This window comes from Phacochoerus africanus, chromosome 8, assembly GCF_016906955.1.
Source record: "Phacochoerus africanus isolate WHEZ1 chromosome 8, ROS_Pafr_v1, whole genome shotgun sequence".
In the NCBI taxonomy this organism is placed as follows: Eukaryota; Metazoa; Chordata; class Mammalia; order Artiodactyla; family Suidae; genus Phacochoerus; species Phacochoerus africanus.
In genome coordinates, this window is record NC_062551.1 from 165,100,549 (window position 1) to 165,126,330 (window position 25,782).

General features: G+C 41.7%; 2 protein-coding genes across 5 annotated transcripts in view; one reads left to right on the forward strand and one right to left on the reverse strand.

Annotated features, from left to right (window-relative positions):
* IPP (intracisternal A particle-promoted polypeptide) overlaps positions 1-18,943 on the forward strand; it is a 32,318-nt gene extending 13,375 nt beyond the window's left edge. For 2 of the 3 annotated variants that reach the window (XM_047789214.1, XM_047789215.1), the window contains 4 exons: positions 5,150-5,287; positions 6,655-6,777; positions 9,314-9,534; positions 16,720-18,943. In XM_047789214.1, coding sequence (XP_047645170.1) covers positions 5,150-5,287; positions 6,655-6,777; positions 9,314-9,534; positions 16,720-16,944 — 707 coding nt within the window. In that variant the 3' untranslated portion in view covers positions 16,945-18,943. Of the gene's footprint in view, positions 1-5,149; positions 5,288-6,654; positions 6,778-9,313; positions 9,539-16,719 lie in introns of all 3 variants that reach the window. The other variant, XM_047789217.1, reaches the window with a different exon arrangement.
* Positions 18,944-21,207: 2,264 nt separating this feature from the next.
* TMEM69 (transmembrane protein 69) lies at positions 21,208-25,752 on the reverse strand. 2 transcript variants are annotated; one of them, XM_047789221.1, is made up of 3 exons: positions 25,618-25,752; positions 23,454-23,593; positions 21,208-22,181 (listed from the first exon to the last, which is right to left on the reverse strand). In XM_047789221.1, the coding sequence occupies exons 2-3, from the start codon at positions 23,505-23,507 to the stop codon at positions 21,471-21,473; spliced, it is 765 nt and encodes a 254-aa protein (XP_047645177.1). In that variant the 5' UTR covers positions 23,508-23,593; positions 25,618-25,752; the 3' UTR covers positions 21,208-21,470. The 2 variants fall into 2 exon arrangements, with proteins under 2 accessions (XP_047645177.1, XP_047645178.1); XM_047789222.1 differs by having other exon boundaries at positions 23,454-23,590; positions 25,618-25,709.
* Positions 25,753-25,782: the final 30 nt, after the last annotated feature.

Consider the following 25,782-nt stretch of genomic DNA (forward strand, 5'->3'; position numbering starts at 1 on the left):
GTGCCTTGTATATATTGTGAGCTACTATGGGGCATATGTGTAGATAGAGTTGTTCTTAGTAAATATTTATTGAATAAATGAATGAAAGGAAAAGGAAACACAAGATAGTGAATATTTCATACGAGTAGGATACTGTGATTTATTACCAGGCAAAATACTTAGGTTTGTTTTTTTGGGTTTTTTTTTTTATATTTTATAATGATTTTTATTTTTTCCATCATGAAGCTGGTTTACAGTGTTCTGTCAATTTTCTACTGTACAGCAAGGTGACCCAGTCACACATACATGTATACATTCTTTTTTCTCACATTATCATACTCCATCATAAGTGACTAGATATAGTTCCCAGTGCTATACAGCAGGATCTCATTGCTTATCCATTCCAAAGGCAATAGTTTGCATCTATTAACCCCAAATTCCCAGTCCCTTCCCCTCCCCCTTGGCAACCACAAGTCTGTTTTCCATGTCCATGAGTTTCTTTACTGTGGAAAGGTTCATTTGTGCCATATATTAGATTCCAGATATGTGATATCATATGGGGTTTGTCTTTCTCTTTCTGACTGACTTCACTCAGTATGAGAGTCTCTAGTTGCATCCATGTTGCTGCAGATGGCATTATTTTGTTCTTTTTACGGCTGAGTGGTATTCCACTGTATCTATACCACATCTTCCTAATCCAATCATCTGCTGATGGACATTTGGGTTGTTTCCACGTCTTGGATATTGTGGATAGTGCTGCAATGAACATGTGGGTACATGTGTCTTTTTCAAGGAAAGTTTTGTCCGGATATATACCCAGGAGTGGGATTTCTGGGTTGTATGGTAGTTCTATGTATAGATTTCTAAGGTACCTCCATACTGTTCTCCAGAGTGGTTGTACCAGCTTACATTCCCACCAGCAGTGCAGGAGGGTTCCCTTTTCTCCACACCCTCTCCAGCATTTGTTATTGGTGGACTTATTAATGATGGCCATTCTGACTGGTGTGAGGTGGTATCTCATGGTAGTTTTGATTTGCATTGCTCTAATCATCAGGGATGTTGAACATTTTTTCATGTGCTTGTTGGCCATCTGTATGTCTTCTTTGGAGAAATGTCTATTCAGGTCTTTTGCCCATTTTTCCATTGGGTTGTTGGCTTTTTTGCTGTTGAATTGTATAAGTTGTGGTATATTTTAGAGATTAAGTCCTTGTCAGTTGCATCGTTTGAAACTATTTTCTCCCATTCTGTAAGTTGTGTTTTTGTGGGGTTTTTTTATGGTTTCCTTTGCTGTGCAGAAGCGTGTCAGTTTGATTAGGTCCCATTGGTTTATTTTTGCTTTTATTTCTGTTGCTTTGGGAAAGTTTGGTTTTAATGAAAAGCTGCTGTGGTACAGTGAGTTAAGACTCTGACAGCTGTGGAGGCATGGGTTCGATCCCTGCCCTGGCACAGTGGGTTAAATGACCTGGCATTGCCACAGCTATGGCGTAGTTTGCAGGTGTGACTCAGATTCAATCCCTGACCCAAGAACTTCCATATGCCACAGTTGTAGCCATTAAAAATAAAGATAAAAAAGGTGTTTCTAAAATGTGGCACCAGGGAGTACCCTTGTGATGCAGCAGGTTAAGGATCTGGCACCGTCACTGCAGAGGTCCAGGGCACTGCTATGGTAGAGGCTTGATCCCTGGCCGGGGAATTTTCCTGTGCTGCGGATGTAGCCAAAAAATAATGTGGCACCAAAATTTAGGTCAACATTTGTGAAAAATGTTTCTTTAAATTTGAAAGCAGCATTACAAATCATTTTATCATTTTTCATTAACCAAGTCATTTGGACAGTGGGATACATAAAAGTCTTGTCAGCTGGATACGGGGATGCATTTCTTGATTGAAATCACTGTTTTCTAACACTGTTATTGTGAATTCCAAAGTGGGTAATGAATAAAATTATGCAAAAGGGTATTTTAATGTTGGAGGGATCTAAAGAGAAGTAAATGCTAACGCTTGCTATCAATATTTACTTCTGAATAATTTGTCTTCATACCTCCTAGGCTGCATAGATCATATCTAACCCTTGCAGTCAGTTTTTTTGCTTTATTTCTACAGGGCAGCCTAAAACACTGAAAGTCTAAAACACAAAAAGTCTGCTACGCTTATTTTATGGGGCAGTTTCTCTTTCCTTATTAGTCTTTTTGAGTGTACTTGGCTCTTTTAGGTCTTTTTGTTTGTTGTCTTTTTACAGCTGCACCCCTGCCACAGCCACAGCAATGCCAGATCCGAGCTGTATCTTCAGCCGATGCCCACAGCTCTGGGAAATGCTGGAGTCTTAACCAACTGAGCTAGGTCAGGGATGGAATCCAAATCCTCATAGATGCTAGTCAGGTTCTTAACCCACTGAGCTACAACAGGAACTCCTTTTCTAGGTCTTTTATACTTCTGTGTAACTTTTAGAACCAGTAAACCAATTCTATTTTTTGTTGTTGTTGGCCACAACCATGGCATAGGGAAGTTTCCAGGCCAAGGATTGAACCTGCACCGTAACAGCAGCCCAAGCCACTGTAGTGACAACACCGGATCCTTATCCTGCTGCACCACAAGAGAATCCCACAAATCTGTTTTTTATTTTATTTTATTTTTTTTTAAGATTTTAATTAATTAATTAATTAATTAATTAATTTATTTATTTATTTTTTGTCTTTTTGCCATTTCTTGGGCCGCTCCTGCGGCATATGGAGGTTCCCAGGCTAGGGGTCGAATCGGAGCTGTAGCCGCCAGCCTACACCAGAGCCACAGCAACGCGGGATCCAAGCTGTGTCTGCAACCTACACCACAGCTCACGGAAACACCGGATCGTTAACCCACTGAGCAAGGGCAGGGACCAAACCCGCAACCTCATGGTTCCTAGTCGGATTTGTTAACCACTGCGCCATGACGGGAACTCCCCACAAATCTGTTTTTTAAAATAATATTGTATAATTCCACTTATATGAGATACTCTAAGTAGTCAAAATCAAAAAGACAGAAAATAGGAGTTCCTGTCAAGAAAAAAAAAAAAAGACAGAAAATATAATGATGGCTGCCCGGGACTGGGGGAGGAGCAAGTGGGGAGTTGGTGTATAGATAGAGAGCTTCAGTTTTATAAGGAAAAGAATTATGGGGATGAATGGTTTGATGGCTGCACAATTCGAATGTGTTCAGCGTCACTAAACTGTACTCTCAAAAGTGGTTAAGATGGTAAGTTTTATGATACCTGCTTTTTTTTTTCTTTGTCTTTTTGTCTTTTTAGAGCTGCACCCACGGCATATGGAGGTTTCCAGGCTAGGGGTCTAATCGGAGCTGCAGCCGCCAGCCTACACCACAGCCACAGCAACACAGGATCCGAGCCACGTCTCGACCTACACCACAGCTCACGGCAACCTTGGATCCTTAACCCACTGAGCGAGGCCAGGAATGGAACCCACAGCCTCATGGTTCCTAGTCGGATTTGTTTCCCCTGCGCCATGACGGGAACTCCTTGTGTTATCTGCATTTTCACACAATGAAAAGAAAAGTTTTTTCTCATTGGGACTTCTTTAAATCTATGACTAATTTTGGGAATAATCATCTTTACTTTGGGGCTTATAACTCATCAGCAGGATACATCTCTTGGGAGTTCCTGTATTGGCTCAGTGGTAATGAATCCAACTAGTGTCCATGAGGACATGGGCTTAATCCCCAGTCTCGCTCAGTGATTAGGGATCCAGCATTGCCATGAGCGGTGGTATAGTTCACAGGTACAGCTTGGATCCTGCGTTGCTGTGGCTGTAACGTAGGCCGGCAGCTACAGCTCCAATACAACCCCTAGCCTGGGGAAAAAGAAAGATACATTTCTTTGGTTATTTAGATCTTCCTTAAAAATTTGTTGGAGTTCCCGTCATGGTGCAGTGGTTAACGAATCCGACTAGGAACCATGAGATTTCTAGTTTGATCCCTGGCCTCACTCAGTGGGGTAAGGAGCCAGCATTGCTGTGAGCTGTGGTGTAGGTTGAAGATGTGGCTCGGATCTGGCATGGCTGTGGCTGTGGCCTAGGCTGGCCGCTACAGCTCCTATTAGACCCCTAGCCTTGGAACCTCCGTATGCCGCAGGTGCGGCCCTAGAAAAGACAAAAAGACCAAAAAAAAAATTTTATCTAGGGAGCTCCTGTTGTGGCTCAGTGGGTTAAGAACCCGACTAGTATTTGTGAGGATGTGGGTTTGATTCCTGGCCTCCGTGCTCAGTGGAAGGAGGATCTGGCATTGCTGAGAGCTGCGGCATAGGTTGCAGACATGGCTCAGATTTGGCGTTGCTGTGGCTGTGGTGTAGGCCAACAGCTCCAGCTCCAGTTCAACCCCTAGCTGGGAACCTCTATATATCGCAGGTGCAGCCCTAAAAAAAAAGATTATCTAAATAAAGTTTACAAGTTATATCCATAAATGTCTTATACAACCTTTGATTAGATTTATTCCTAGTTATGGTATATTTTAAAATTCTATTTTAAGTAGTATTTAAAATTTTTTCATTTTCTGTTTGTTGCTAGAGATGCATTGCATGAAAACTCAGATTGGGAGTTCCTATCGTGGCTTAGTGGAAACGAATCTAACTAGTATCCATGAGGATGCAGGTTCTATCCCTGGCCTTACTCAGTGGATTAAGGATCCAGCATTGCCAGTGAGCTGTGGTGTAGGTCGCAGATGGGGCTCGGATTCCGAGTTGCTGTGGCTGTGCTGCAGGCCAGCAGCTGTAGTTCCAATTCAACCCCACGCCTGGGAACCTCCATATGCTGTGGGTGCGGCCCTGAAAAAAAACAAAACAAAAAAAACCCCTCAATTGCACCAGAGCAAGTTATCTAAACTATAAAATATAAAAGTGTTAAGGTGCAAATTGTATCTTCAGTTGCATGGATTTCACAGATGGCTTGGGTAGTAGAATTAGATAATAGGAAAATTGTGCCTTTGCTTCACTAAGTGGTCTTTAATAAATGACAGAGTTATGGATTCAAAATAATACTTGGTGGGAAAATAAAGTTTAACAAATAATATAAAGTCAGACATAATAGTTGAATTTCTGAAAACACAATGCTGCTGAATATTTGTATTATGGTTTTAGGCTATTAATGTTACTAAACCTTCTCATATGTGTCTCTTTGATTTAACTCAGGTGAAAAAGATTCAATGATTTTTGACTGTACTGAATGCTATGATCCAGTTACTAAGCAGTGGACAACTGTAGCTTCAATGAATCATCCCCGCTGTGGCTTGGGAGTGTGTGTGTGTTATGGGGCTATCTATGCTTTAGGTAATTATTACTGTCCAATTTAAGGATATCTAATATTATTTAAATTCTTAATCAAATTATGATTACTTTAGAGGTTTCCTTTCCTTCCGATAAGAAACTTGTGTCTTTTCAGCTTTAAAAGTTCTTCTTCTCAAAATTGTGTTACTTGGGAAATATTGTCACGTATGGAGTTCTTAGAAGGAGAGGTTGAGAAACTACAGATGAGGTGTCTAGCGAAGCACTTCAGCTGACTAATTAAAGCTCGTGATTAGGATAACCATTCTTTTTTTTTTTTTTTTTGGTCTTTTGCTATTTCTTGAGCTACTCCCTCGGCGGCCTATGGAGGTTCCCAGGCTGGGGTTGGATTGGAGCTTAGCGGCCACACGCCAGATCCAAGCCACATCTTCAACCTATACCACAGCTCACGGCAACGCCGGCTCCTTAACCCACTGAGCAAGGCCAGGGATGGAACCCGCAGCCTCATGGTTCCTAGTCAGATTCGTTAACCGCTGAGCCCTGACAGGAACTCATAGGATAACCATTCTGAATAGGCAGAAGTTGTTTCAAAAAGTAGTTTTGGGAGTTCCTGTCATGGCGCAGCAGAAACGAATCCAACTAGGAACGATGAGGTTGCGGGTTTGATCCCTGGCCTCACTCAGTGGGTTAAGGATCTGGCATTGCCACGAGCTGTGGTGTAGGTTGCAGACGTGGCTCAGATCTGGCGTTGTTGTGACTGTGGTGTAGGCTGGCAGCTGTAGCTCTAATTGGATCCCTAGCCTGGGAACCTCCATATGTCGCAGGTGTAGCCCTAAAAAGACAAAAAAAAAAAAAAAGTAGTAGTTTTGCAAAATACCATATTCCTAAGCAGTAGGTTGAAGTTTTTGTTTTTTAAAATCTCTCGTGAAACCTAGGCAGAGAGATTAAAGACCCAAGTTCCAGGTACAATCAGAGTCTAACTTTTCATGTGATCTTGGACAGATAACCTCCCTGGTCCACTTGATAAAATCATCCATAATGTGAAGTTGTCAGATTAGATGGTGTTTTGTTTTGCTTTGTTTTGTCTTTTTGCCATTTCTTGGGCCGCTCCTGCGGCATATGGAGTTTCCCAGGCTAGGGGTCGAATCGGAGCTGTAGCCACCAGCCTACACCAGAGCCACAGCAACGCGGGATCCGAGCCGCGTCTGGGACCAACACCACAGCTCACAGCAACGCTGGATCTTTTAACCCACTGAGCAAGGCCAGGGACCGAACCCGCAACCTCATGGTTCCTAGTCGGATTCATTAACCACTGCGCCATGACGGGAACTCCAGATTAGATGTTTTCTAAGGTGTTTTTCATAAATAATATTCCTTTATTCCAGAAATAACATTTTTCCATGTGGTTTCAGGTGGTTGGATTGGAGCTGAAATAGGGAACACCATTGAAAGATTTGATCCTGATGAAAATAAGTGGGAAGTCGTTGGCAACATGGCTATGTCTCGCTACTATTTTGGGTGTTGTGAAATGCAAGGTAACTGCTTTACGTTTTCCCTGAAAGAACTTTCTATAAAAAACTGAGCTTGAGGCTCACACATTTTCACAAAAGTATATTTTATGTTTGTTCCGAATAATTGGCATTAACAGTATGGAAGCTCTGCTTTTAATCTCATATCTTTAAACCTCTTATATCTTTATTTCTGTATTGCCAAAATAATCTTTTTTTTTTTTCAAAATAAACAAAGCTAGAATTAATTCCAGATGGGCAAAAATACCTAACTAGCAAAAATCAGCATTTGAGCTATCATCTATTATTTTCATTTTCTCTCCCATGTAGGCCGTAGTAAGTTTTCTCAGTAGGGAGAGAGGATCACAGAGAATCTTCACAGTGTCGTGGACTTCTTCAGGGTTTTGGGGGGTTTTTTAAAAGGCCGAACCCACAGCATATAGAGGTTTCTAGGCTAGGGGTTGAATCGGAGCTGCAGCTGCCAGCCTACACCACAGCCACAGCATCGCCAGATCCAAGATGCATCTGTGACCTACACGGCAGCTCACGGCAATGCTAGATCATTTAACCCACTGAGCAAGGCCAGGGATCAAACCTGCATCCTCATGGAAACTTTCCGCTGAGCCACAACAGAAACTTCTTCAGTGTTTTTTTTAATAGGGTACATTGTGATTCAGCACACACACAATGCTATCAGATTTGAAAAATGTACGGCACATTAAAGTGGTACCCAGATGTTATTTTAACTGTCTACTGTACACTGACAGGTCGTTAGTAAGTACTGTCAAATAGAACCTGATTCTGTCTAGAGCTGGAGAAGAGATTTATATGTGCCCATAGAGTAGGAAGCAGTCTGCCCATTGCTGTGTGACAACTCAGCCTGCTCTGTTCAAGTTCCTTCTGCTTTATAAATACCTTCTCAGATTTCTGCTAGCATCTTTTTTTTTTTTTTTTGTCTTTTTGCCTTTTCTAGGGCTGCTCCCGCAGCATATGGAGATTCCCAGGTTAGGGGTCTATTCGGAGCTGTAGCCACTGGCCTACACCACAGTCACAGCAATGCCAGATCTGAGCAGCGTCTGTGACCTACACCACAGCTCACAGCAATGCCAGATCCTTAACCCACTGAGCAAGACCAGGGACTGAACCTGCAGCCTCATGGTTCCTAGTCGGATTCGTTAACCACAGCGCCAGGACAGGAACTCCAGATTTCTGCTAGCATCTAAATGCCCAAATTACATAATGCAGGATATGTTCTATTGTTTAATGTTATGGGGTTTTCTAGTTGTTTTATCTTTATTATTTTTATCTTCCCATGAAAATCACAGAGTTAGAGAGGCATCTTGGAGATTACCTATTTCAACTCCTTTATTTTTATTTATTTATTTAATTTATTATTTCATTTTTTATCTTTTGCTTTTTAGGGCCATACCCACAGCATATGGAGGTTCCCTGGCTGGGGGTCTAATCAGAGCTACAGCTGCCAGCATACGCGCCACAGCTGCAGCAACGCCAGATCGAGCGGCATCTGCAACCCACACCACAGCTCACGCCAACTGCAGATCCTTAACCCACTGAGCAAGGCCATGGATCGAACCTGCAACCTCATGGTTCCTAGTTGGATTCGTTTCCGCTGTGTCACGATGGGAACTCCCTCAGCTCCTTTATTTTTAGATGAGGAAGCTGACAATTAGGAGGCTGTGAGTTGTCTTTTCTCATAGTTGGTTGCTGGCAAAGCTGGAGTAAGAACCCAAATTTTCTAATGTTAAGCTCACATTTCTTAAAATGCTAGTCCTTATAGCTTATAACTTCTCACTTTAGAATTCTAGGAACAACACTAGGCACTCAAAAAATAATTGTTGATTGTCAGAACTATTAGTTTCAGGTCAAATTTAATAAGGAACTCTCTGTAAATTACAGTCTACTGTACTGTACCTGATACCTTAATCTAGCCATAAACTATTCTAATTTAAATTCAATTCTCTGTGTCAATCTGAGCAACAGTTAGGTTGTTACCCAACAGGGTCATGTCATTCCCAGTTTCGTTTCCTAACACTTTTTAAGGGGAAAAAAATCCCTCTCACCTTATTTATTTATTTATTTTGGCCACACACCTGCAGCATACAGAAGTTCCAAAGTGAGGCACTGAACCTGCGCCACAGCCATGACCCAAGCCACTGCAGTGACAATGCCAGATCCTTAAACTGCTGAGCCACCAGGAAACTCCCTTCACTTCCTGTATATGGTAGCAGTGAATCTGGAATTTGAGATTATCAAGAAGACCCTAAGATCAGACAGTAAAATCTTTGTCTGACAACTTATTTTGTTATAGAGTAAGTTCTTTGAAAATTCAATGCTGCTTAAATTCATACCCCAATTTCTTTGTAACATGCTTAAATGTGAGCTGTGATAAACTGGGCAAGTCTGTTTTCTCTCTTGAAAAACTCTTGTAAGCTCTACATTAAGTACAGTATCAGAGAGCAAACTTAAATCAAAGCTATTGCTTTTTAATAATTATTTATGTCTTATTTTCTATAGCATCTGAGCAAAAATGTTCCATTTCCAGGTTTAATTTATGTAGTTGGGGGCATCAGCAATGAAGGAATAGAGCTTCGTTCTTTTGAAGTTTATGATCCGCTTTCCAAGCGTTGGTCTCCACTTCCTCCGATGGCAACCAGAAGAGCGTATCTTGGGGTGGCTGCCCTCAATGACTGCATCTACTCTGTTGGCGGGTGGAATGAGACGCAAGATGCTCTTCATACTGTAGAAAAATACTCCTTTGAAGAGGTAGGTGAGATGATTTCTTTCTTTCTTTCTTTAAAGTGTCAGTCAACTATTTATTTATTTAATTAATTTGGGGTGGGGGCTGGCCCCTGGCATTTGGAGTTCCTGGGCCAGGCATCAGATCTGAGCTGTAGCTGTGGCAATGCTGGATCCTTAACCCATTGTGCCAGCTTCCTATTTTGCCATTTTTCCATCTGCACAATCCAGCCTCATTTTTCCTTTTTCTGGCTTAATGTTGATTGTTTTAGTATCCCATTATCTGTCTTTTGTCCATTTAAATATATCTCTTCACCTTTTTTCTTGTAGTTGCTTTTGGGTTTGCAATATATATAATAGATTTTTTTTTTTTTTCTTTTTAGGGCTGCACCCATGGCATAAGGAAGTTCCCAGGCTAGGGGTCAAATTGGAGCTGTAATGGCCCGCCACAGCAACACCAGATCTGAGCCTTGTCTGCGACCTGTACCACAGTTCACAGCAACACCAGATCCTTAACCTACTTGAGCGAGGCCAGGGATTGAACCTTTGTCCTCATGGATACTAGTCAGATTTGTTTCCACTGAGCCACGATGGGAACTCTGTTTTTTTTTTTTAACTCCATGAATTTTATTATATTTGTAGTTGTACAACCATCGACAGAATCCAATTTTACAACATTTCCTTCCCAAACCCCCAGCCCACCCCTCACCCCCCCCAACCTGTGTCCTTTGGTAACCATAAGTTTTTCAAAGTCTGTGAGTCACTTTCTCTTCTGCAAAGAAGTTCATTGTATCCTTTTTTTAGATTCCGAATGTAAGTACATTTAGCACAGTAATGTCTAGGTCCATCTATGTTGCTGCAAATGCCATTATTTCATTCCTTTTTATGGCTGAGTAATATTCCATTGTGTATATGTACCACATATTTTTTTTTCTTTTCTTTTTTGTCTTTTGAGGGCTATACCCACTGCATATGGAAGTTCCCAGGCTAGGGGTCGAATCAGAGCTACAGCTCCCAGTCTACGCCACACCACAGCAATGCTGGATCCAAGCCACATCTGCAGCCTACACCACAGCTCATGACAATGCCAATTTAACCCACTGAGCAAGGTCAGGGATCAAACCTGTGTCCTCATGGATGCTAGTCTGGGTTCGTTACTGCTGAGCCACGACGGGAATTCCATACCACATCTTCTTTTTTTTTTTTTTTTGTCTTTTGTCTTTTTTGTTGTTGTTGTTGCTATTTCTTGGGCCGCTCCTGCAGCATATGGAGGTTCCCAGGCTAGGGGTTGAATCGGAGCTGTAGCCACCGGCCTACGCCAGAGCCACAGCCACGCGGGATCCGAGCCGCATCTGCAACCTACACCACAGCTCATGGCAACACCGGATCGTTAACCCACTGAGCAAGGGCAGGGACCGAACCCGCAACCTCATGGTTCCTAGTCGGATTCGTTAACCACTGTGCCACGACGGGAACTCCCCATACCACATCTTCTTAATCCACTCCTCTGTCGGTGGACATTTAGGTTGCTGCCATGTCTTGGCTATTGTATATAGTGCTGCAGTGACCATTGGGGTACATGTATCTTTTCGAGTCATGGTTTTCTCTGGATCCACTGTCATTTTTGAGAGATACTTTGCTGAATATAGAATCCCATAGGTTAAGAGCTTGGTCCCACAAGGCTGTCCTCACTTTAGACGTCAGACTCAAACAGTAGGTCCTCAGATTAACCACTGACTTGGTTATACCGTCTGATTTAGCAACAAATTTAGGGCTCCTATGAACCCTTCCTCGGGTCCAATAATTTGCTCTAATGGCTCACAACTCAATAAAACACTTTACTTACTATAACCAGTTCATTATTAAGGATATTACATGTTATTATAATATAGAATAATAGAATAGAATGTATAATTGTTATATTCTACATTATTAGAAAGGATACAGATGAATCGTCAAATGAAGAGGTACATAGGGCAGAATCCAGAGAGTCTCAAGTGCAGGTTTCTGTCCCTGTGGAGTCTGGGGTGTCATTTTCCTGGCATGTGAACATGGCCACCAACCCAGAAGGGCTCCAAACCCCAAAGTCCAGGGATTTTTTATGGAGGCTTCATCACACAGGCACGATCGCTTATTATTATTGTTTTGTCTTTTTAGGGCCGTGCCCATGGCACGTCAGGGTCCCAGGCTAGGCGTCGAATCAGAGCTGCAGCCACTGATCTGCACCACAGCGACAACACCAGATCCAAGCTGCGTCTGCGACCTACACCACAGCTCACGGCAATGCCAGGTCCTTAACCCACTGAGTGAGGCCAGGGATTGAACCTTTGTCCTCATGGATACCAGTCAGATTTGTTTCCTCTGAACTGTGACGGGAACTCCATGATCGATGATCTTTTAGTTTAGTCTCCAGGGCCCTCTCCTCCGTGGATGATAGGGGATGGGACTGAATGTTTCAAACTTCTAATCCTGGCTTGGTTTTTGTGAGTTAAAGGCCCCCATCCTTTGAGATGATACCGGATCCCACAAAGTGGCCTTAAGAAAAAAAGGCATTCCTATCACCTAGGAAAGTCCAAAGGATTTAGGAACTCCATGTCAAGAACTGGGGTCAGGGAGTTCCCATTGTGGCTCAGCAGGTGATGAACCCACCTAGTATCCATGAGGATGCAGGTTTGATCCTGGCCTCGCTCAGTGGGTTAAGGATTCGGCATTTCTGTGAGCTGTGGGGTAGGCCAGCAGTTGTAGCTTCTATTTGACCCCTAGCCTGGGATCTTCCATATGTCAGAGACCAAATATATATTTCTTACTATGTCACATCCTCTCTTTAGAGGTTATTTGACTGTTCTCCTGGAATCTCATTGGATGCATGCATAAATTAGAGGTATTCAGCCAGACTCAAGGGACCCTCTCTCCTCTGTTCTCTTCCTTGCAAATCTCAGCGGCACCAACTTCTCTAAGCGCTGATCTTTGTCTCCTCAGTCAGCTGACTGTCGTGCTCTGCTGTCAGACACTTGGCTCTCATTATTCTCAATATATTTCTTCCTTCTTCATCCGCTTTACTAATTTGTTAAAAGAAACAAATCTCCCTACCATGTCAGCTGTCTTCTCTGCCTGCCACCTCTGCATTACCCATCCTGTCACTGCCCAGGTTTTTCATTGCTAGTATATAGTAATTCAGTTGATTTTTGTATATTTGTCTTATATCTTGAAACCTTGCAGCACTCATGCTCTAACATGTCTTTGTGCATTCCTTAGGATTTTCTATATACAAGATCATGTTGGAGTTCCCGTCGTGGCGCAGTGGTTAACAAATCCGACTAGGAGCCATGAGATTGCGGGTTCGGTCCCTGGCCTTGCTCAGTGGGTTAAGGATCTGGCATTGCCGTGAGCTGTGATGTAGGTCGCAGATGTGGCTTGGATCCCACGTTGCCGTGGCTGTGGCAGTAGGCTGGGGCTATAGCTCCAATTAGACCCCTAGCCTGGGAACCTCCGTATGCCATGGGAGTGGCCCTAGAAAAGGCAAAAAGACCAAAAAAAAAGTCATCTATAAATAAGGCTCATTTTTCTTTTCATTTCCAATCTGGATGTTTTTTATTTCATTTTCTTTTCTAATTGCTCTGGCTAGAACTTCCAGTACAATGTCGAGGTTCCCAGAGCCAGGCTTTGAATCCACATTACAGCAGTGACCTGAACCACAGCAGTGACAACACTGGATCCTTAACCTACTGGGCCACTAGGGAACTCCAATATGGTCCTTCAGTTTCAAAGGATTGCCCCTGTGTTTTGTTTGGTTTTGGTTTTGGTATTTTTTGCTTTTTAGGGCCACACCTGTGGCATATGGACATTCCCAGGCTAGGGTCAGATCGGAGCTACAGCTGCCAGCCTGCCCCACAGCCACAGAAACTCAGGATCCAAGCCATGTCTGTGACCTACGCCACAGCTCACGGCAGCACTGGATCCCCAACCCACTGAGGCCAGGGATGGGACCCACATCCTCAGTGGGATTTGTTTCCACTGTGCCACAATGGGAACTCCATCCCTGGCCTTAATATTTCAGGATTTCATTTAAGTTCAGATCAGCAAACATTTGTTGACTATCTATAATGTGCTGGTGGAATAGTGGGTCCTGGGATATGAAGCTCCTTAGGTCCCTGTCCTCAGAAAGTTCACTTTCTAGCATTGATGAATAACCAGTCTTCCTCTTTCATGATTTTATAAACTTTGTTCGTCTTATGCTTTATATTCAGGTCAGGTTTTTTGGGTTTTTTTTTACTTGAAAACTTATTTTTTTTCTCTCTTGATTATTTTTCAAGATTTTTCTTAGCTTTTGCTGTCTTCTGTGTATAAATATTTTCCCTGGAATAGGACATTATGAGTCACTTCAGCTATAGCAGCTTATTAAATTTCTTCAGTGAACATTGTGTACCAGCAGTTAGCAAACTTTCTGTTAAAAGGCCAGGTAGCAAATATTTTAGACCTTGTGGGCCACATGTAATCTCTTCTTTTAGCATATTTTTTTAAAATAAACTTTTTTTTGGCTGTACCTGCAGCATGAAGAAGTTCTGGGCGAGTGATTAAAGCTGCACCACAGCTGTAACCAGAGCCACAGCAGTGACAACTCCAGATCTTTAATGTGCTGAGCCATGAGGGAACTCCTTAAATAACCTTTTATTATGAAAAGATCATTCTTAGTTTGTAGGCTTACAAAAATAGGCTCTAGTTTCCAAACCCTGATCTGTACTACCTTTCTGAAAATGTTTTACAGATCATTAACTACACTAGATGGTTCTTGAAAAAAGAATTCCATGTTCAAAAAATTTGGCCAGTGTTGTTTACTATATTATTCTCTTGGAGATTGATAAGATTTATTAAAGATTTTTAAAAGCCCCTCTGTAAGCTTCTTTCTTCTTGGAGCTTTGTGGGTTTGTGTTTTGTGTATATCTTTGAATTACCTACTTGCGTTTCATAGAACTAGTTTCTCAGAACTCCTGCCTGAGAAGAATTTCTAGATTATCTCCTGGTGATTATAATTTATATTTAATCTCAGGTATGTTTTTCATTATTTATTTTCTTCTAAATTCACTGCTTTGTCTACACCTACTAAAAATTACAGTCAAGGAGTTCCCATCATGGTGCAGTGGAAACGAATCTGACTAGGAACCATGAGGTTGCGGGTTCAATCCCTAGCCTCACTCAGTAGGGTTAAGAATCTGGCATTGCTGTGAGATGTGGTGTAGGTCACAGATGTGGCTAGGATATGATGTTGCTGTGGCTATGGTATAGGCTGGTAGCTACAGCTCCTATTCAACCCTTAACCTGGGAACCTCCATATGCTGCAGGTGCAGCCCTAAAAAGAAAAGGAAAAAAAAAAGTATACATATATAAATAAGCAGGAGGCTTAACTCTCCCAGACTTCAGACAATATTACAAAGCTACAGTAATCAAGACAGTATGGTACTGGTACAAAAACAGACATACAGACCAATGGAACAGAATAGAGAACCCAGACCCCTGTGGTCAGTTAATCCTCAACAAAGGAGGCAGGAGCATAAAATGGGGAAAAGACAGTCTCTTTAGCAACTGGTGCTGGGAAAACTGGACAGCTGCATGTAAATCACTGAAGCTAGTATACACCCTCACACCATGCACAAAAATAAACTCAAAGTGACTTTAAGACTTAATTAAGATAAAAGTCCTAGAAGAGAACATAGATAAAACATTCTCTGACATCAACCATACAAATGTTTTCTTAGGTCAGACTCCCAAGGTAACAGAAATAAAAGCAAAAATAAACCATACCGACCTAATCAAACTTACAAGCTTTTGCACAGCAAAGGAAACAACTAAAAAATAAAAACCTACAGAATGGGAGAAAATAGTTTCAAACAATGCAACTGACAAGGGCTTAATCTCTAAAATATACAAACAACATATACAATTCAACAGCAAAAAAGCCAACAACCCAATAGAAAAATAGGCAAAAGACCTGAATAGACATTTCTCCAAAGAAGACATGCAGATGGCCAACAAAACACATGAAAAAATGCTCAGCATCACTAATTATTAGAGAAACGCAAATTAAAACTGCAACGTGGGAGTTCCCGTCGTGGCGCAGTGGGTAACGAATCCGACTAGGAACCATGAGGTTTTGGGTTCGGTCCCTGCCCTTGCTTAATGGGTTGACGATCCAGCATTGCTGTGAGCTGTGGTGTAGGTTACAGACGAGGCTTGGATCCCACGTTGCTGTGGCTCTGGCGTAGGCCAGTGGCTACAGCTCCGATTCGACCCCTGGCCTGGGAACCTCCATATGCTGCGGGAGCGGCTCAAAGAAATAGCAAAAAGACAAAAAACAAAACAAAACAAAACAAAAACTGCAATGAGGTAACACCTCACACCAGTCAGAATGGCCATCATTACTAAGTCTATAAATAACAAATGCTGGAAAGGGTGTGGAGAAAAGGGAACCCTCCTACACTGTTGGGAGTGTAAATTGGTACAACCACTATGGAAAACAGTGCGTAAGTACTTCAGAAAACTAAATGTAGAACTACCATATGATTCAGCAATCCCACTCCTGGGCATATATACAGACAAAAACTTTCACTGAAAAAGATACCTGCACCCGTATGTTCACTGCAGCACTATTCACAATAGCCAAGACATGGAAACACCCTAAATGTCTATTGACAGATGAGTGGGTCAAGAAGATGTGGTACAATGGAATACTACTCAGCCATTAAAAAAGAACAAAATAGTTCCCGCCGTGGCTCAGTGGTTAACGAATCCGACTAGGAACCATGAGGTTGAGGGTTCGACCCCTGGCCTCATTCAGTGGGTTAAGGATCTGGCGTTGCGGTGAGCTGTGGTGTAGGTTGCAGACGCAGTTCAGATCCCGTATTGCTGTGGCCCTGGTGTAGGCCGGCAGCTACAGCTCCGATTAGACCCCTAGCCTGGGAACCTCCATATGCCGCGGGAGCGGCCCAAGAAATTGCAAAAAGACAAAAAAAAAAGAATGTAGATATAACTGGGTCACTTTGGTGTACAGCAGAAATGGACAGAACATTCTAAATCAACTGTAATAATACTTTTTTACATATTTTATACAGTTATATGACTGGATTGTGAGTTTGAAATTTAAACACAAAAGAACAGAGCATTCGATTTCTCATCACTTTTCTCTTTGTGACTCTACTACTTTTTTCTCTCATCCAGGAAAAATGGGTTGAAGTTGCCTCAATGAAAGTGCCTCGAGCAGGCATGTGTGTTGTGGCAGTCAACGGGCTTCTGTATGTTTCTGGAGGTCGATCTTCCAGCCATGATTTCTTGGCCCCAGGTACCCTGGACTCAGTTGAGGTTTATAATCCTCATTCCGATACATGGACAGAAATCGGTAACATGATCACCAGCCGTTGTGAAGGAGGTGTCGCTGCTCTCTGAAGTACAAAAGCACACGCGGGCACGAGAAACATTTTGAAAATACAGGATCTGACCTTTTGCAAGTCACACTTGTATTGGGTGATAGGTGCCTCTCATTCTATTGAGTGTTCCATGAATTAGGTAGATAAATAACTAAAGAATGATGTTTAAAAAAATAATTTGAGTGAGAAATGATATGGAATATATCCAAAATCAGTAAAGAGCGCACACAAATTTGCCAAATTTACCAATAAAAATGCTGTTTATGCTTTAGCATTGTCCAGTTAGAGGTCAAGTCTTGTTTGTAAAAATGATTTGCTATGAAAGCTTCTTGACAGATAACTCCTTTAACAGCTTCTCCAGTGTAATTCGAGCTAAAACATGACCCTTATGTGATACGAATATCAGAGACAGTTTAAAGATGTCTACATTCATGATTCAGTCTTGAGCACAATTTTTTCATGGCCATAGTTTACCCTACAGAGAAAAGCCAATGAAACAACTTCCCATTTTATTTTATTCCAGGAGTTTTCATTAGCCGCACTTTTTTATTGGCAGCAGTTATACTGGGAGGGACATATGGGAAATATCTAGCTATTTATATAAGTAGCGGAGTCCTTGCCTATTGATAACAGCCTAAAGATGCTTTTGCTACTTCTGCTTCTTGTCTTGCTGTGGGAGTTAATTGATGTGAGTAGTGATAGGAGGTTCTTAGTGATGGTCCTTTATTGCAGTAGGATGGTGTCATGGGTAATTGAGCCCAGCAGGTTATATGCACTGGTTTTCTAAACAGTCATCAAAAATATGCTTGGCTTTGGGATGAGGGAATTTTATTACATGGTCAAGCTTTGTGAAGCATCCTCACACTCGGGCAAGCCTAGTCTGAGCTTACTGCAAAGCTCCTGCCTGCCTTGGAGAAGACGGAATTGTATGTACCTGTAAAACTTTGTGTAGACACTGACTCCTAAGTGAATGTTGAAATGCCTCCGATCCAAAAAGCCTTCTCAAAACTTCTCATTTTCCTTGCGAAGGGGTCTCCAAAATTGTCCTTTGTCCCGTTCTGAGAGGAGGCTTCCTTGTGTGCATGATCATCACTTTTAAATCGTTTCTGCTGGCCAGTTGGTGCCATCTGTGTAAAGGTCTTCTGTCTGTTTAGGTTTATGTAGCAAGTCTAGGGTGATTTTTATTTTTATTTTTTGGCCTTTTAAGGCTGCACCTGCAGCATATGGCGATTCCCAGGCTAGGGGTCTAATCAGAACTACAACTGTCGGCCTGCAGCACAGCCACAGCAACGTGGGATCCGAGCCGCGTCTGTGACCTACACCACAGCTCACGGCAACACCGGATCCTTAACCCACTGAGTGAGGCCAGGGATCCAACCTGAAACCTCATGGTTCGCCACGATGGGAACTCATAGGGTGATTTTTATATGCCCAATTTCCCCTTTCCTTTACTAAAGTCCTTGGTATATTGTTGTAGGCATCAGCAGCTTTAGATAGAAAATGTTTGATAAAGATTAAATTCATCTCCAAAATATTTGGATTGATACACAAGGATACTATAACATAACCATATGCATATGTTGAGAAAAGCTTATGTAGTACAGACAGAAAGCTGTTTCCCATTCTTTGCAGTATCCTGAAAGTCTGAAGTCTTTCTTCTGCATGGTTGGGATCTATAAAATGTCAAGGAGTGAAATATCAAGATAATTTGTGAACTATTTAACCTCTAACTTATGTGCCTTTAATATTTCTAGTTACAGAGAATCTGTATTCTGGTTCAAAAGAGATTTACAAATTTCCCTATCATTTAATTTTCATTATTGCCTGGTACCAATCTAAAATGTCATTATAAAGGTAGGCATTTGTGCTGCTGTGGCAGAATTGTAGTCAAGACAATCAGTGTTTGGGCTTAATAGGTCCAGGCAGTCCCTGAAAATAGGTAATTGTAAATATGCTTATTTCTTAGGTAATGACAGATTGTTTTAAAAAGAATGTACTAATAAAGTATCTTGATTTTTTTTTGCTTTTCCTTGTATTACTTATTAACTTAGTTTATTAAAGCAGCATTCCTGGATTATCAAACTGCAGTGGGATTGCCCATGTTTTTTAGGTGTTTGTTTTTGGGGTTTTTTTTTTGTTTGTTTGTTTGTTTTTTGCTTTTTAGGGCCGTAACTGCAGCATATGGAGGTTCCCAGGCTAGGAATCGAATGACAGCTACAGCTGCCGGCCTACACCATAGCCAAAGCAACACCAGAGCTACAGCTGCACCCGACAGCACAGCTCATAGCAATGCCACATCCCCAAGTAAGTTCAGGGATTGAACCCACATCCTCATGGATACTGGTTGGATTTGTTTCCCCTGCACCACAATGGGAACTCCTTTATTGGTTTTTGTTGTTGTTGTCTTTTTTTTTTAGGGCCGCACCCACAGCATATGGAAGTTCCTAGGCTAGGGGTTGAATCAGAACTGCAGCTGCTGGCCTACACCACGGCCACAGCAATGCCAGATCCAAGCCACATCTGCGACCTGCACCACAGCTCATGGCAACGCCAGGTCCTTAACCCACTGAGCGAGGCCAAAGATCAAACCTGCATCCTCATGCATGCGAGTCAGATTCATTTCCACTGAGCCATGATGGGAACTCCACTCCTTCAGTATTTTAACTTTAGGGACTTGAACATTTAGTTTTACCAAGGAGCAAACCTGTGCCACAGCTGTAACCAGAGCCATAGCAGCGACAACACTGGATCCTTAACCTGCTGAGCCACAGTGGAACTCGTCACACTTTGTTTTCTGAGCAGCTATCAATGGGATCTTCCTTCAAAATATTCAACTATATGCTTCTGATATCCTGTCCAATATGAATATACTTAAATGTACTAAAAAGTCATGCACTGTAGTTCACTTGCAAGATGTATTCACTTGTGTTTTGGTGAAATCAGGCAATTAGCCTAAAAATATGACTTGCTCCTATTCTGAAAAATCATGAACTTGAGATCAGAGAAGTTTTAAGTTTGTATAGTCCTCATGCAGTCTCGTAGATGCATAGAAATAAGTCCCCTCACTGAAACAGTCTGAGAAAGGTCTTCTTTAGAGTATGAGCTTGCTTTCTTTCAGTATCAGGCTATTGTATTCTCTATATTAATAAAGGATCATGTGGTGATTTTAGCCAGGCTTTAACTGGTAAGCTTCTCAGTGATCAGAACAGGCTCTAGCTCTGTAGTGTTCCATTTGTTTGCTAGGACTGCTTTAATCAAGTACCACAAAAATTTAAACAGAATTTACTGTCTCAGAGTTTCAGAGGCTGGAGTTTTGCTTCCTTCTAAGGGCTGCCAAGGAGGGATCTTTTCCAGGCTTCTCTCCTCGGCATGTGGATGGCCATTTTCACGTCCACATGGCATAGTCTCTCTGTATGTGTTTATCTCTATGAACTTCCCCTTGTTCTAAGCACACTAATAATATTATGTTACAATCTATTCTTATGAACTCATTTTTAACTTCATTTTCTCTGTAAAGACCCTATCTGCAAGTAAGGTCCCATTCTGAGATACTGGGGATTAGCACTTGAACACACAATTCAATCCGGAACAGATGTAAGAAAGTAGACATGTTACCATTCTAGAATCTAATCTCCTCACAGCAAGAATGCTAAAGTGGAAATCATATGCATATAATTTACTTAACAAAATTTAAGTTAACCTAATATTTGAATACTTAATACCACTCCTCATTTATATTCTTACCCCATTTAAAATGTTTTTCCTTTTTTATGAGACTAAGCACCTCAAGGTGTTGCTTTTGCTGTTTCAAGTTTCTCTGTGAGTTAACATGCAAAACCAGAGAGCCTGACTTGTTAGATTTGACATCTCCTAGTTTGTACATACTCGTGGCTTTATTCTTTTATATATTTCTGACCAGCGGGTGTTATGTTTAGAGGTAAGTTCCATTTATACTCTGCCAAATATCCTGAGTAAAAACTGGAAAATGTGTCTAGCTTTCCTTTAAACATAGTTTTTCCTCATGACATTGCTCCCTATTGACTTTAGAGCCACAGATCCTTTCAGCTCATATAACCAGGTTATACCACGTTAAATGAGCTTGGAAATGTAATTCCCAGGGGCAACTGCAATGAAAACTCCACACTAGAACCACCTGTTATTTTCAGACACTCATGGATAAAGTCTTCCTCTTAAAGTATGAGAATGTTGAGTGCGTATTTTCAATGAAAGCAAAAGGATTTTTCATCTTTTTTTTAATTTACATTTTTCAAAACAAAACACTGAAATTTTTAAGTGATGACTATGTTATTTATAAAAAGACTGAGAACTATAACCTAACATGAAAAGGACTTATTAGGGATTTTCAAGCTATTTATCAGAAATTCTTATAAAACAAACATTTCTAGAAATGAAAATTAACCTGTAAAGAATAAATTACCATAGCTAGGAAGAAAAAGTTAGAACTAGAAGAAGGTGGTGCCAAAACACAGCCTCACAAGGCTTCTAGCCAACATGCTGACGTCATCTCCAGAGCAGTTGTATTATCTATTCCACTTGCCCAGGTCTCTTGGGTCCTTTCTCTGGATAAATACCTTTAACTAGTAAAGTGATTACAAATGACAAAAAGGCCACTAAAGTGACTACTATCCTTAGGGCTTTGAACCAATTGGGATAATGTGGCAAGAGAAAAACTTCAACATGTAATGCTATCCCCAAACCTATTATTACTGTGACTATAGCTTCACTGAGTCTTTCAGAAATAAAGAATGCAAACCATGAAAATATAACAGGAGCTGTACTATTCGCTAGATTGAGGAAGTCTGGTTTGGCTGGACTACCTTCTGGCAGAGCAAAACCCCATCTGACCCCTCCTAAGAAAGATAGGACACTGGCTCCGTAAGCCACCTGAGTAAAAGCTAATATAGGGAGGTATGTCTCTGTAATCACCATGACCAGCGGTGGGGCAATGAAGGGGACCAGTCCTGCCAGAGTTATGTACAATGCTGGCTTTGGGCTGTCGGGCAGGTAACTGATGGTGCGTGGTGGCCTGGCTGGAAGGACTGCTTGCTCTCGCTTCTTAAAGCTGCATGGGGAAGTATGATAATATTGTGTCTTGCTCCTACACACTGGAAATGAAGGGAAAAGCCAAGGCCTTGGAAACAAATGGGGAAAGTTCTGCTGGAGACTCGTCTTGAAACAAAGTGTTTCTATTCTCCCACTGGCTCCTAGTCCGACTGTGGAAGGGTACTTCAGCATCTACAGAGAAAACAGAAGCAGAAAATTAAACAAGCACACAAAAAACAGATTAAAAAAATAGGCATGACCAAATGTTTTAGTCCCAATCTGAAACAATATAAAAACAAACCATCTGCTTTCTGTTAGCACATTGAACTTAAGGGTTGGAGTACAGAGTATTATTACTGCTGGCAAAGACTATTAAACAGCAAATAGTCATGCAAAAGAAACTACTGAACCAGTGATATGTTTCAGCCTACTACTTATCTTTTCCCATGAAAAAATTATCTGAAGGAGGAACAGGTAAAGACTAGGTCTTTCAGTTTCTGTCATTCTAAACTGCCTCTTCTATTTATAGATTGCAAAAGAAGCAGCACTAATTACTGTGGGAATGCTATTCTATGTAGAGAAAATTAGGCCTTAGACACTGTATACTTTTCATAGCTTCATGCCTTTCTATGTCTATGCTTCAGCTTGAAGCTTTCTCCAATCTGATTTAATACTCCCAATAAGTAAAAACACCATGCACACTTTCATCATAATTCTCACAGTGAATTAAAATCATGTGTTTACTTGTCTGTCTCAGTAGGTTCAAGGGCGAGGACCATAATTTTTTTCTTTGCCTTAAAAAATCCCTAATGCCTTTCATGGTACATGGCCAAAGCAATAACCCTGCTGATTCTGTGCTTTAGTGAGAAGATTCCATATTTCAACAGATAAACAGATCAAGAGTAACTCAAAAAAAAAAATGTTAGATGAAAGAAAAAATGGAATAGTTATTTAAGAATCTTGGTGATTACCCAAAATGCTAGGAATGATTCCATCTTTTTTCTTTTTCAGCTGGACCTGCAGCACGTGGAAGTTCCCAGGCCAGGGATCAAACTGGAGCCAGAGCTGCAACCTGTGCCACATCTGTAGCAATGCTGGATCCTTAACCTGCTGTGCTGGGCTAGGGATTGAACCAGTGCCTCCATGGAGACAAGCCAGATCATTAACCCATTGTGCCACAGCAGGAACTCCTCTTTTTTTCTTTTTGTATAGAATGTTCTTCCCTGAGCTACTTGCATGGCTCCTTCCCTCACTGCTCATCACCCTGCTTGTAAATGCAATCCTTAAGTCTACTGTTCTCTATTCCCCCTCCCTGCTCTAGAGTTCTCTATAGCATGTAACACTTGACACAGCAAACATTTCAACCAGAATATAAGAGGAAAGGATTTTTGTCTTCTTCACTGCTATTGCCTAGCCAAGCAATGCCTGGAAAGTAGTGCTCAAATATTTGCTGAATAAACTAACCTTTGAAGATGCTCGAGAAAACTTCTGGATGAAGCGAAGCATATTGGGCCTCATTAAGAGTCTTGCTTAGGAAGATGCCAGGCAGTTCTGATTAATGTATTTTTACAGCTAACTGGAGGGTCTTAATCAGAAGCATGCTGCTGTGTACAAAATAAGATGTCATTTATTTTCTTCATTTTATACAGTTTTTTTTGTCTTTTGTTGTTGTTGTTGCTATTTCTTGGGCCGCTCCCGCGGCATATGGAGGTTCCCAGGCTAGGGGTTGAATCGGAGCTGTAGCCACCAGCCTACGCCAGAGCCACAGCAACGCGGGATCTGAGCCGCGTCTGCAACCTACACCACAGCTCACGGCAACGCCGGATCCTTAACCCACTGAGCAAGGGCAGGGACCGAACCCGAAACCTCATGGTTCCTAGTCGGATTCGTTAACCACTGCGCCACGACGGGAACTCCTTATACATAGTTTTTTAAAAGTAGTAATTCGGGAGGATTTCTTCCATATAACATAGTTTCCTTGGAAAACAGTCACTAATGTTTTCAAAAAATCAGTTAACATATTAAGTTAATAGATCCTTTTCTTCTCTGAACCATTTTTTTAAGCTTTTGATGTCTGGTATTACAACGTAATTAATGCATAGAGACAATAGATCTGGGTTTTACAAATGCCTCCCTCATTTCCCAGCTGTGTGACCTTGAGTAAATTGTTTCCTTGAAGTGCAGTTTTCTCATCTTTAACACTGGAAGTCATAGGAGTTCCTGTTGTGGCTCAGTGGTTAACAAATCCAACTAGGAACCATGAGGTTGTGGGTTCGATCCCTGGCCTCGCTCAGTGGGTTAAGGATCTGGCATTGCTGTGAGCTGTGGTATATAGGTCACAGACACAACTCAGATTCCAAGTTGCTGTGGTTCTGGCATAGGTTGGTCGCTACAGCTCCAATTAGACCTCTAGCCTGGGAACTTCCATACGGGTGCGGCCGAAGAAAAAAGACAAACACTGAAAGTCATATAGATTCTCTGCTTTTTTTTTTTTTTCCCTTAAGTTATGTTTTGGGGCTTTGTAGTTTACAGCTCAAAGTAATGATAGTAGCAATCAATACAATTTAGCAGGCACTGTAACTATGTGTTTTATATGCACTAACTCATTCAATACAATAACCTCATCAACTTGGTGCTGGAAACAATATTGCCTGTTAAGTTAGAGTGCAGACTTGAGTCAAATAATCTGGTTTGGAATCCTGGCTCCAACATAGTATTAGCTATATCACTTTGGACAAATTATTTAAGCTGGCTATGGTGCAGTTCACTCATCTACAAGGCTTATAATAACTACATAGGGTCTTTGTATATTTAAAAAAAAAAGTCAATACATGTAAAGAGCTGACAACTGTTCCTAACACAAAGTAGGCACTCAAAAAATATTAGCTATTATTCCCACCTTCCACAATATAAGCAGCCCAGTAAGTGGCTGTGTGAAAATATGAATCTACATCTATCATGTTTACATGAGTTCCATTCTTAACCAGAAGAATGAGGTGTCTAAAAATCCAAACCCCACAGTTGCTGCTTGATGAAAAAACTTTGTGAACTAATTTCTTGACTACAGATCTTAGGGCTGGGTCAAGAAATTCTGTACACCAGCCAGTGTCTTCATTCTATGAATAAGGAAGCAAGCAGGACGTTTATCTCTGGCCTCTGAGCAGAAGTTAGATGACACACACATCTACTCCTGACTCCCAGACACACGTATCCGCATGGCCCACACATTCACCTTTGTTCAAAATCACCCCATTAAAAAGCTTAATGCTCCCTCAACCTTTCGAACTTTCTATGCAAGGTGACATGTGCTTTCCATCTCAAGAGTACTGAAGCGAAAAAGTGACACCCTAAAAGCCTGAGGACGGCAACTGGTGAGGGGTTTAAAGGACAAAGCCCCACGTGTTAATCTGCTCAATTTAGGTGAAAAAGCTCAAGGTTTCCACTGCCTCAAATATAAGAGTTGCAAAATGCAAGTCTCAGCGCCGACAGCAGAGAAAAGGGAAGGCGGGGTCTGGATGCAAAGATCCTCGGGAAACTGCCCAACTGTGCCTGCGGTTTCAGTTTTACTCTGAAGCCTTGGTGCCCCCCTTTCCCAACCTGCACTGGTCGCAGCAGCGCTGTTACTTACTTGCCAGCGTCGCGCGGGGAGGTGGAAAGCTGAGCTGCAAGATTGGCCAGGCTCTCTGGAAAAAGCACTTCCGGCAAGTGGGGGTTATTAACCTCCCACTTCCTGGGAGCCGAAAAAAAATCAGTCCGGCTGGAGACCTAACCACCCCTAACTGGTTCCCAATTC